At 39.8% G+C, this 12,259-nt stretch overlaps 1 protein-coding gene across 2 annotated transcripts; it reads right to left on the bottom strand.

Moving 5' to 3' along the window:
- Positions 1 to 6,157: 6,157 nt before the first annotated feature.
- LOC125290331 (mitochondrial ornithine transporter 1-like) lies at positions 6,158 to 10,774 on the bottom strand. 2 transcript variants are annotated; one of them, XR_007192785.1, is made up of 8 exons: positions 10,211 to 10,774; positions 9,574 to 9,832; positions 9,113 to 9,253; positions 8,348 to 8,520; positions 7,980 to 8,138; positions 7,146 to 7,311; positions 6,545 to 6,633; positions 6,158 to 6,378 (listed from the first exon to the last, which is right to left on the bottom strand). XR_007192785.1 is itself a non-coding variant. In XM_048237163.1 (7 exons), exons 1-6 carry the CDS (start codon positions 10,275 to 10,277, stop codon positions 7,187 to 7,189), a joined length of 924 nt encoding a protein of 307 aa, XP_048093120.1. In that variant the 5' UTR covers positions 10,278 to 10,774; the 3' UTR covers positions 6,544 to 6,633; positions 7,146 to 7,186. The 2 variants fall into 2 exon arrangements, 1 of the variants encoding a protein (XP_048093120.1); XM_048237163.1 differs by lacking the exon at positions 6,158 to 6,378 and having other exon boundaries at positions 6,544 to 6,633.
- Between the last annotated feature and the right edge of the window lie 1,485 nt (positions 10,775 to 12,259).

Genomic DNA, 12,259 nt, shown 5'->3' with positions numbered 1-12,259 from the left:
ATCATGGTCCAGCAGTGGTGGTTGAGTGTACAAAGGGTTTTGAGCTTGTCTCCAACCCCGAGATCCTCTGTTCAGATCAGAGTAACCACCATCCATGTATCCGTAAGACATGTACCAATGAGGGAATGGTCATCAGACATGGCTGGACACATACAAACAAATGCTTTGACTCATCCTTTGAAAGCAAATGTCACTTTGGAGAGTTTCTTCCCCCAATTCCAGTTTGCTGTCCACCACCAAAATCTATTTCTAATGAGAATGTTAGATCCATCAGTTCATATTCTGATGGAGAACTTAGTCTCATCTTGTCCTGTGAGTCTGGATACCACCTTTCAGGACCATCTCGCCTTAGCTGTGACCTGAAAACAGGAAAGTGGTCTTTGCCTATTATGACATCCTGTTCCCCCATTCCATGTCCACTTCACCCCCATAAGCCCCATGGGGAATTCACCTCACCAGTGAACTCAGAGCATTTTGAGGAAGGGGATGTTTTGGTGCTGAAATGTCATGGCCGCTACCATCCCGTTCCCGATGGCCAGATAACCTGCAAAAATGGCAAATGGGAACCCGTTTCTGATGCACATTTCTGTGAGCCAACTGTCCGGCTGGTCAAAGCGTATAATCAAACGTACAAACGACATGGGTATCTCCAACAATGGACATCAATGGGATGGCTTAATACAATTGAACATAAAGATGTTTATCATCTTTCTAATTTTGCCTGTACAAGTACTGTATAGGGCTAGTGCTTCATAAAGCAACATTCAAACAGCACCTCAATCAAGTAATGGCAGAGTGTATTAGCTTAAAACTTAGGACATATGACAGAGCAAGCTTAACAGGAAAAGCTATGGGAAACATTGATGGAAATGGCTGGGAGAATATATGCATTGAAGACATCTCTGCAGCAAAATCATACTGCCAAATACTCTATCCAAATAGAGGTATGTAACTACAGCTACATGTAATTTCTGCAATATTTGTGATAAATCTATTGTACTATTTTAAACTAACTGTGCAAACGCCTCTAAACCATGTTTTTTCATCTCTCTCTCCACAGGGTGGACGGTGTCTTTACTGAAAGGGCAGTTCCATGCTAAGTACTCCTACAGATGTGACGATAGTGAGGAATGCAGAATCAAAGCGGAACATCAGTCACAGAATTGTGACAAACAAATCCAGTGCAGAGCCATGTGTGATTCCTATTCTGTTCCTAATGGTAATAAATGTGACTCTACGTTTGAAGGAGATATGTGCTCTGTGTCTTGCAATCGACTCTTCATCCCCCAAGGACCCTCTGAAATCTTGTGCGGGAGCAACGGCTGGTCAGGTCAACCCTATTGCATTGGTAGGTAGAGATATTCTAATTGATTAAATATTCTGTACACTATTAGCCTGGCTGACAATTCATTGAGATTTGGTCTGGACCTATCAATTCACTTTCAATTCCAAGGGGTGTTACCAGCAGTGAAATTAAACTTAACCTGGTGCATTCAATTGTTACTGAACTTTTGGAGGTACAGCAAACACATTTCTCTCATAAATGAAAGTTTCAAATGCAAGTATTTTGTCCTAATATAACAGCTTCAAAGTCATTGTTTTTAAACACACAAGGTACAGTAAGAGTGCATAACAGATTAAAAGGGCAATGGTTTAAAAGTGTTTAAAAAGTAATAATTAAAAGATATATTTTAACAACATAGAATGATTACTCAGTGATAGTGATACTAGTCAAGCACCCAGTAAATATCAGCAGCACTTTATGGAGATTCTTGAAGTAGTCTCAAACACATGTTTCCTTTCAGGGCCAAAATGCCCGACCACAGGGCTCGATAGTCCCCCTCATGGAGTATTAACACCCAATATCCAGTCCATATTGGGAGTGTTTTCGTCATCAAACGTCGGGCGGATGGCGCAACAAGGCGTTCCTAGGTTTCTTAATCAATCATAGGTGTGTTTTGGGCGTAACATCATTAAAACCAATGAGAATGACATCTGTCATTCCCTTTAACAGCAAGCAGCGCAACTTTAAACAACACATGCATTTGAAGGAATCTGCTTGCACGCAAGGTGGAACAGTTATTCCACTAAACCATGCTTTACTAAAACCTAGTAGAGTATAGCTTACATGCATTTGCACTCGTTTATTATTTGAACACTATTGACTGATAATGGGTTACCATCGAAAACATAGCCTGGAAAAAGCAACACTTACCCCAATAATGTTCGAATGACTGAATAAAAAACGTTTATCCTTCAGAGGAGTTGCTTACATCTTGTGACTGTGCTTCATATTTGCCTCTCCGTCATCAAATGATTATTACATTACATTTAGCATGTAAGTCAGACAGTTCTTGACCAAAGTGACTTACATATGTCAGCTATATTACAAGGGATCACATTGTCCCCGGAGCAACTTGGGGTTAAGTGCCTTGCTCAAGGGCACAGTGGTGGAAGCCGGGAATTGAACCGACAACTTTCAGGCTACTGCACGCTAGCCCAGTTCCGTAACCACTACACTACCACCACCCCATTACCAAATGATGGTAAATAACTAATCATTGTGAGATGTATTTCGTAATATCTTTATTCTAATTATGTTGCCCATTGTAATCGTGTAAGTTGTAATATTTTGCATGGATGTGCGCTGGTGCGTGTTCGTGGATAAGAGAAGCATGATGTGTTGAGCACCCGCCCATTTCACTGTTGATAATGCGCTCTTAAAATAACATATAAACAACTCGCCATGGGCTTCTGATCAGGTTTCTTTTGGTCAGTGGCGTAATGTGTTTTAGGTAGTGTACGATAGCGATTTTTAGACAACGCACCAGACCCCTCCTTAGGTCATTAATTGCCACACCCCTTGGCATAATGCTCAAAAAAGAGACGTGCAAGATAAGAATAACTTGGGGTAAGAATAAACGTTTTTCCTTGAAATAAAGGCTGATATAAAAAATATGCAAGTATTATCACATCACACTTTCACAGATATGCGTAGCCTAGAAAAAATATATAGATGTATGCATGTATAGATGGCCCTAATAAAAGCTTAAAAGAACCGTATGTAAAAAATGTATTTCAATTACCAATATCATAAAATTACCCTGATATGTCACTAGACATTAAGAAATCATGTTAATTTCAAATACTTATATCACTGACAACAGTAGTCCGGCCAGGATATTGTCATTTAAAAAGTGAAGTTCCAGCCCTCAACTGATGTTGATGTTGTCATGTTTTGTTTTGGCCTGATGCGCCACCCTCCACCTATCTACTAATCACAAAGTCAGTAGTGTTTCGGCATCCGGGTTGCCAGCTCTGCCAGTCAGGGGGGAGGGGCAGGGGATACACCGCTCTACAGTAATTTGAAAGTGATTGTAGTACCAGTTTTGGCCACAATCATACATACGGTTCCTTTAAAAGTAAAGGTAGTGAAATTACACTGAAAATAGCCTACAGCCCAAATGGTGAATAAAAGATATGGAAAAGGGGAAAAGGAAAGATTAAATACCAGTGCCTTTTTAATATTTGTAATCACAGTTTCCAACCAGTCTAAACATAGTTACTCAATAAGTAATTTTCAGCTAGCAAAATAAATTTGTTCCAATAGAGTACTGTATGTGCCATGCATGAAAACACTTCCATCCATTCATCATTCTTGCTACCTTAACCTTCCAAACCCAGCTTTTTATAATGTCCCTAACATGGTAGGAGGTAGGGTGTGCCTTCAGGGGCTCAATCCCAAAATGTTATATCCAAAGCCCTGAATCTTTTTTAGGGATCTCCACTGGCATAACTATTGAAGCTGCGCCAAAGGTAATTATGAAAAGCTGATTCAAAAGCTGTAGCAGCTCAGTGGCACATGGTGGTAGTCCCTGAGATTGAACTCACAACTCTGTTCTGTTGCTCTGTTTGGTAACTCTGATGATCCCTAACCACTAGATCACAACCACCCATTATTATGGTATTATAGTAGCACTGCTTGTTATCAAGTTCATGACTGATAGCGACAAGTGGGATTTGAAGTCTTAAAGGTAATGTAGATTTATTTGGCTATATGCATATGAATTTAGCTATATGCTATATTATATAACCATTATTCATTTTCATATGTTCCATATGGATTGCATGGATGTTTATTTTTTTTCTCTGTTTTATTGTTCCATCTGTACTTTTTCATAGAGAGTGGAGAGTGTGGCAGTGACGATGTGCTTGTGACCCATTACTATGACCTCTGACCCCTAACTCCTACCAATGACCCCTAAAGGCCTATCATTCAGTGGGCTGCTTGACCAAGCTATGGACTGAGGCCGATGGTGTTTTGAAAGCTGAATGGTCTCCAACCAATGTTATTAATCCTGAATCCAAAAAAATCAGTTTACAGTTGCTGGGGTGAGGAAATGGCTGGCAAAGATTCCTAGAGGTACTAGCTTGTATTATAGTCCTCCTTGCGAGGTGAGAAAATGTTTCCCTGGTCATGCCACTGTGCTTACCAGTGAGGGAAAGGGTAAGACTATGGCTGAGCTGAAACTGGGGGACAGGGTCCTTGCCATGAAGGCTGACGGACAGCTGGTCTTCAGCGAGGTCATCCTGTGGCTGGACCGCCGTCATTCTACAGTGGAGCACTACGTCCTCCTGACCACAGAGGAATCCCCAGAGCTGCTCGCCCTGTCAGAGGACCACGTCACTTTCATCACCACGTTTAATGGAACAGCGAGCTCAGCCACTGACATGATCCTGGTGTTTGCCAAAGACCTGCAGAGGGGTCACCTGCTCTTCCGACATGACCCAGGAACTGGTTCACTGGTGGCCCGCCGTGTGACTAATGTCCAGGACTCAAAGGACTTGGGTGCCTATGCCCCCATGACCGTGGAGGGGAATCTGATTGTAGATGGGCACCTGGTGTCCTGCTATGCCCTGCAATGTCGTCAGTACCTTGCCCACCTCCCCTTCGCCCCCTACAGGTTCCTCCACACACTGCGCTCTTATGTCCCTTTCTTTTCAAAGCTGTTCCTTCTACAACACCAGGCAGAGTAGGAGGGCATGCATTGGTATGCCAGTGCCTGGCACCATGTGGGTAAATGGTTTGATTACCCCTTTGGGAAAACATGCTACCCCAGAGAGCTGCAGCAGTACCTCTATCCCTGAAAATCTGCTGTCAGAATTTTGTGGCCAAACTTTTTTTTTAGACTTTGTCAAGCACAAGAATGTGGACGGCTGAAAGGAATGATTGAGTCATTGGAAAAGAAAAATCAAACTACCATACCTTCAAGTATGGGTTCAAAACATCTTCATTTGACTAGATATTTTTGTATAATTAAGCGTAAAACATAGTGTGGCGATTTAAGAATTGTTGTCTCAAATATCTCACTTGTAACTGAATCATCTCAACCTTCTTCTTAATTCATGTATTGAACTACTATCATGTTTTCGGTAACCCTACTATGTGAGGAAAATATTAAACTTGTATCTTGCAGTATTCAGAATCAGTTTGCCTCTTAGCATATTTGGAAAAATACCAGAATATCCTCTTATCTTCTGTCTATGGATGGTGCAACGGTATAGCATATTGCTTTAATTAAAAACAATATGTGATGATTTGTAGACTGAATAAAACTCAAAACAATTGTTTATTGATATATCTTAAGGTGTGTTGTCTCTTTGTCCTCATCAGTGCTATACACAATAAAGTCAGTATGAGTATGTGCAAGTCAACTACTTTTCCCCCAAAATGAGATAATGGTTTCCTATCGAGTGTGACATCATGAGTTTTTCCAAGCAGGTGGGGTGTAGGACAGCACCGTAACAGAACAAAGGCCAAAATATGGTTCCACTAAACAGAAGTTTTATTTCGGAACGAGGCTTACACAGGTAACAGTCCAATGCAAAAATATATCCATATATATAATCCACCTGAAAAGACTTTCAGGAAACAAGCAGAAGGTTTCCCGAAGGGCTCCACAAAGTTAGTTCTGTACACTAAAATATACTGCTCAAAAACATTAAGGGAACACTTCAATCATACACTGGATCGGTAGGCCTACTCTGACACTGTTTGGTTCTGAGCACAAGTAAAACTTTTGAGGCGAGTGTTTTATTTTGCAAGAACTGTCCGACATTCTGTGAATGTAGTTTGAGAATTGAGAAAAGGGTGGAAGGTTTCAAAAAATGTGTTTTCAAAAACAATTGTGGAAAACTGTAAGTGTTCCCTTAATTTTTTTGAGCAGTGTACTTAACTTCTTAGTTTGCCAATATGCCACACTATAAACACACAGAGAGAATGGATGGATGGATGAGATTGGAGAACTATAAGTCCTAGTGGAGGACAATGAAGTAGTGTTCTCTTGGGATGTTGCCAAGAGCGAGTGGCTGTTTTTCCTAAAGGAGAAAAATATCTTGCTGATGAATTTTAACAGAATTCTTTGAAAGTAAGTAGCCAATAATTATGTAATGACCTTTGTTGAAATTGTCACATTGGTACCACCTGGTTCAACAGAGGTGAGATTGAAAATAGAATAATATTATGGGATATTTCAACACTCACATGCGGGAGGCCGAGGTCCTCCTATCCTTTCTCATTGGCACAGGAGGGGAGATTTTAGGAAAGAGTGACCGAGGACAGGTAAAAAGTGTCTGAGAGTGGCATAAAGGACAGAAAACAGTTCTATCAAACTGCAATACTGACTTATAATAAGAACATTAGGGAACTGGGTGGGGGGTCATTAGGGAACTGGGTGGTTTGGCAGTCATCGTTTGCAAGCACTTGACTCAGACCACAGCTAAACCACTCAAAAACTTGATTTACTTGGTATTATGAACATGTAATACCATGTATTATGAACATGTATGTATATATATATATATATATATATATATATATATATATATATATATATATATATATATATATATATATTATTATTATTTCATTATTTGCCAAATGTTATGTTATTTTATTTTAAAACAAAACTCTTTACGGCTGCTTTAATTAGGGGACTCAGGCATTTGCACCTGTCTGAGTGCAAACACCGCTGAGAACACCGCTTTATCAACCGTCTCTGTTAGAACTTTCATGCAAGAGCAATTAGGAAAGCAGATAACTTTCCATGAGTATTTCCTGTATTCAGCTGACCAGTCCTATTGACCTGTGTGTCTCAATGCAGACTTTGCCCCCATCCATGCCTCCTCAAGTGTTGGAGATTTGCCTGGACAGGGCCTGCTTGGTCAGCTCATAGGCCAGGAAAAGAGCTCCATTTGAGGGGAAGGCTCGTAAGACGGTGGGGGTAAGACCAGAGTACAGGGCCACGAAACCTGCAGGAGATAAGAAGGCTATTTGCTTTGGTCTTCAACAGAATGGATGTAATTTGAGAACATCACATGAGGATGAATGCTTCAGCACAGAAAAGGAGGTGTAGGTTAAATAAATGGGATGGCAGATTGTTTTAAAGGTACACTATACACTATGCAAGATTTTCACCTTTACGAAGCCAATTTGATGGTAAACAAACTTTATAATAGGCAAGTCGTTCACTTAGCATAGCTATACAGCATAGACATAGTAAGTCGCTAACGAGAAAACCATGCAACTTCAAGAACGGCGCCCGACAAATCTCGTGAGAATCGTGAAATATTACCTTGTCAGTAGATATAGCTCTTTGGAGATGTTTGCCTGTTGTAAATCCTTCACCAAACAAAAGCATTTTCATTGTGTACAGGGAGGATAAGTCACGAGAAGTTTGCTATTTACAACAGCAGAGTAAAATATAAATATATCGCGACTCTAGAGGGAGCTCTACAGTCTCCAAAAATGCCTAAACCTGCATAGTGCACCTTTAAGAGAATAATGGCAAATAGGCTTAGTGGTTGCTAATGGCCTCCTTTTTTTAAAGGACACTTTTTGATACAGAGATTGAGATGAGTATTATGCTATGGCATACTGGTGAGTCCATTAAATAAGATAATGAAGGTTTTACCCATACCCTCAGTGCGTATGATCTTGGCCAGTGTCACGAGGAACCCCGCCTGCTTGCCTGACATTGACAGCACCTGGATACGGGATTTGACAGAGTCGATGGGGTACACAGCCAGCCAAAACAAAGCACCACCAACACCCCCGCTTATCACAAGTCGAGTGGCATCTGAACATCAAAAGAAGGTCTTGTGTCAGATTGACAGAACACTGTGTGTGTGTGTGTGTGTGTGTGTGTGTGTGTGTGTGTGTGTGTGAGTGTGGGCAATCATATATGTATCGTATATATCTGTATATCTATTAGGCAACAGCGAGTGTCTGAGTCAATTTTTTTATCAATTAATTTGCCATTTGTTTCTTTTGTGATTTCACACTCACCCATCTCATCCTTTGAGTGTCCAGGCCTGGTGAGAAAACTCCTGCAGATCTCATAGCCACCAAAGAAGAAGAAGTAGCCAGGCACTTCCCTTAGCCAGGTGCTAGTCATCCCTTCAAATAGGCCCATAGGACCTTCCTGTTTAAGGATACTCTTCATCACAGCATAGGCAGACCTGAAGAATACTCCCTCATTATCATTTGAGCTAACTATTGTTTGTGATTGTGACCGACTCTTTAAATAAGTGGAGATTTGAACATTCAGGATCAAAATGTGAAAGTCCAAAGCAGATGTTAGAATGCAGATGCTCAACTACTTTAGATACTTTAAACTACTTTAGATGGGGAAAAATCCATGGGAGGATTTTCCATTTCTGATTTCTCACCCCTGTAACATTGTGAACCAAAAAGGCTTTGAGACATGAGTGCTTCTTGAATATTTAGTCTACAGCATCATGTCCAACTGCAGGGAAGAGGCACTTTCATAACTGAGGTGGTATTTTTGGCAAATTGCTAGAAATTGTGACTAGTGGACAATGAAGCATTGTTCTCTGGGAAGCAGCCAAGAAGTGGCTGTTTATCCCAAGGGAGAACCATTTCTTGCTCATTAATTTTTACATACATGTATGTGTAGGACTAATGTGTTGGAAGTAAATAGCCAATAGTTATGTAATGATCCTTCTAGAAATTATCACATTAGTACAACCTCACTATCAACAGAGGTGAGACTGAAAATAAAATAATGCCATGGGATATTTCAACACTCACACGCGCGAAGCCAGCGAGGTCCTCCCCTCCTTCCTCATCTCATGGAGGGCTTGCATACGACACTTCACCAGCTCTGTGGGACAGAGCACCAAGGAGGAAAACACAGATGCCATTGAGCCGGCCACAGCATTCTGCAGGTCACTGGGACAAGACGGAAGAGGTTTTTGATGAGTGACCATGGACGAGATACTGGCAGACTGATACAAACAGTTTCAAGAGAGGAAACATTTCTATCAAACTGCAATACTGACTTCAGAACATTAGGGATTGTGTGCATGTGGGGGCTGACCGACACCTTGCAGAGACTGATGTCATGCAAACAATATTCCTGAAAAATATTTTTTGTGTGTGTTTCATTAACAAAGACTCAATTTCACTGTTTTCCATGTGAATTATCTCCAGAAGTCATTCACAGTTTAAATAATTTAATCATAATTTTTAAAAAAAATTAGGACACAAACCTCAGTTCAGTGACCTTGTCTAGTCCTAATAGTCCGCTGGTGATCTGTTGGCATGTGCTGTAGCAGGCGAAAAGCACGGCATTCTCAGCCACGTTGGCCAGCAGAGCTGGCCCAGTCCCCTGAAAAAGACCCAGGAGCCCCTCTTGTCGATAAGTCCTCAGACTACAGTCCAGGAACCCTCGGTACAGGTGGGGAAAGGTTTGCATTTTGACTTTGACTGTGTCAAAGGGCTGTCCACTCAAGACACAGGCAACACCACCTATGTAGAAGTCAGATAAACTTTCTGAGAAGAACACATTTTTATTTTTATTTATTTATTTTTTAATGCTTCAATTCCAGACTACTTCTATAGCAAAATGGTCTCCTGCTTTTGCAAAAGCCTAGTTTTGTCCTTGTTAAGTAATTGTATACATTATATACAATACATATTCGTTAGCAGAGAAAATAGCCTAGACTAGAGATATGAACAGAATTCCTGGGTGAATTGTTATTCTACAGAGTGAATACATGTCAACACTGCAATTATATATTGCACATCACAGTATCCGAGCCTGTCTCTACCTGTCAATGAACAATTTCGACAAAATCAAACTATTATGAATTTCTGTGTAGACACATAAAGGTAATGTTAACAAACCTGCAGCTCCCGCGGTCATATTTATGAATGCGTCAATGACTGGATGAGTTGCGCATTTGTTCACCATACTGCCAGCAACGTTTCAGCAAACGATGGACACCGGTCAAGATTTGGACTCCAAGTACACCAACCAATTTGAAAGTTGCAGAATTGTAAACGCTTTTCATTAACTTTTAAAAACAAACGGCTACTTGTCGCTAATTGAAGTCCCCAGTAAATATCAGTTCATCCGGTTTGCGCCAACTCATGACTGGTTTCATGAGCACAGACAAAGAGGGTTATCTCCTTCCATAACATTCGCAATCCCAATAGATTATTGTTTAATAATTAGCCGGCCATGATTATCAGTTATGAGCAGAGGTTGACGAAGTACTCAATTTCTTTACTTACAGTAAGTCAAAGTATAGATACTCCCAGTCAAAAATTACTCCACTGCAAGTGAAAGTTGGCAAGTCAAATTTGTACATAAGTGAAAGTATGCAAGTTCTTGTTAAAAATACTTAAGTATTCAAAGTACAAAGTATGTCTCTAGTGATGTGTTGTATAATGTGTATTTTGTCAATAATGTGGTGGACTTATGCTGAAATGAAATGCACATACTTTGGTTTGTCACTATTTTGCTACTGATAAAGTATTGATAAAACTATTTCAACCCATAGCCCGGTTGTTCAAGGCCACCGTGCTGGTACAATTTGGTACAATATTAACCAAATTTTTTTGCTCGTTTTCCTATTTATGGTCTTATGGGCCTCAAACAACAGGTGAACTGAAGTTTTTTTTTCTGTTCATAAGCATAATAATGTATTTTTTATTTGCTCTGAAGTTCTTGATCTATCTATCTATCTATCTGTCTATCTATCTATCTATCTGTCTATCTGTCTATCTATCTATCTATCTATCTATCTGTCTATCTGTCTATCTATCTATCTATCTATCTATCTATCTGTCTATCTATCTATCTATCTATCTATCTATCTATCTATCTAAGTCATAGTAAATTACTTCCTTGGGAGAATTATTTGCACTGGGATGCCAGCCTTATTGAATCAAGTGTATTACCTAGTCCCCTGGTTCTCAACCTTTTTTCAGTAATGTACCCCCTGTAAAATATTTTTTCAGCCAGATACCCCTAACCAGCGCAAAGCATTTTTAGTTGAGAAAAAAAAAGACTTAAAACAGAGCACTGTGCCATCAGTGTCTAATTTATTAAACTTTGGAACTAATAAACACATACACATACACACAGACAACTTATATTTTCCTGAAATATTTATTAAATAATTGTTTTTTAAGTATTTTTGCATGGATTCTACTTTTTAAAATATGTCTATTTTAACCCTTAGTTTTTTTTAGGGCATTTTCACTACCTTTTATTCATAAGAATTTATTCTGGTCATTGTTAGTGCCACACACACATATTATATATTGTTTTTTTCCAGCAAAGTCTAGGCTATCCAGATCTGCCATCATTTCATGTATTAGTACTAGCATTGATTTTATTTTGATTTTTAAAGAATTAAAATATAAAAAGCGTATTATAAAAATATATTTTGACATGTATCTCACCACAGCAAGCTCATAGCTCTTTTATTTAGTGATTAAAAATGACATTTCTGCGCTCCATATCTGGAACACGAACTGATCTGACCTGACTTGACCCGAGTTTACGTGTGTGTGCCTGTCTGCACTCATGATTCTCTACAACTTTTTACTGCGTTGCCTTAATAAAGTAAAGGCAAAAAAAGGTGTTTCTTTGTCGAACAAATTGGGATGCAATGTGAGCCTTGAATTCGATGTCATGCAGGAATTTGCTAGGATCTTAAAACCAGATTATGAACATTCATTGCCATAGAGAAACACAGCGTTGGATTATAAACATGCTTTGCCACAAAACCAGACAAAAACGTGAGGTAAGTACTTGGTACTTGTACTTAGTATCAAATGATAGCTCTGTGTCTCCTCTTTCATCTGACATACGTGGCATATCTATCCGATCACAGGTCCGCGAGTAATTCAAACGAGAGTAATGGGTGTGCAGTTGGTTTTTGT

The sequence above is a fragment of the Alosa alosa genome, chromosome 2 (genome assembly GCF_017589495.1).
Source record: "Alosa alosa isolate M-15738 ecotype Scorff River chromosome 2, AALO_Geno_1.1, whole genome shotgun sequence".
NCBI lineage: Eukaryota > Metazoa > Chordata > Actinopteri > Clupeiformes > Clupeidae > Alosa > Alosa alosa.
The sequence above is the reverse complement of the archived record's forward strand: the minus strand, read 5'-3'. Positions and strand labels throughout refer to the sequence as shown.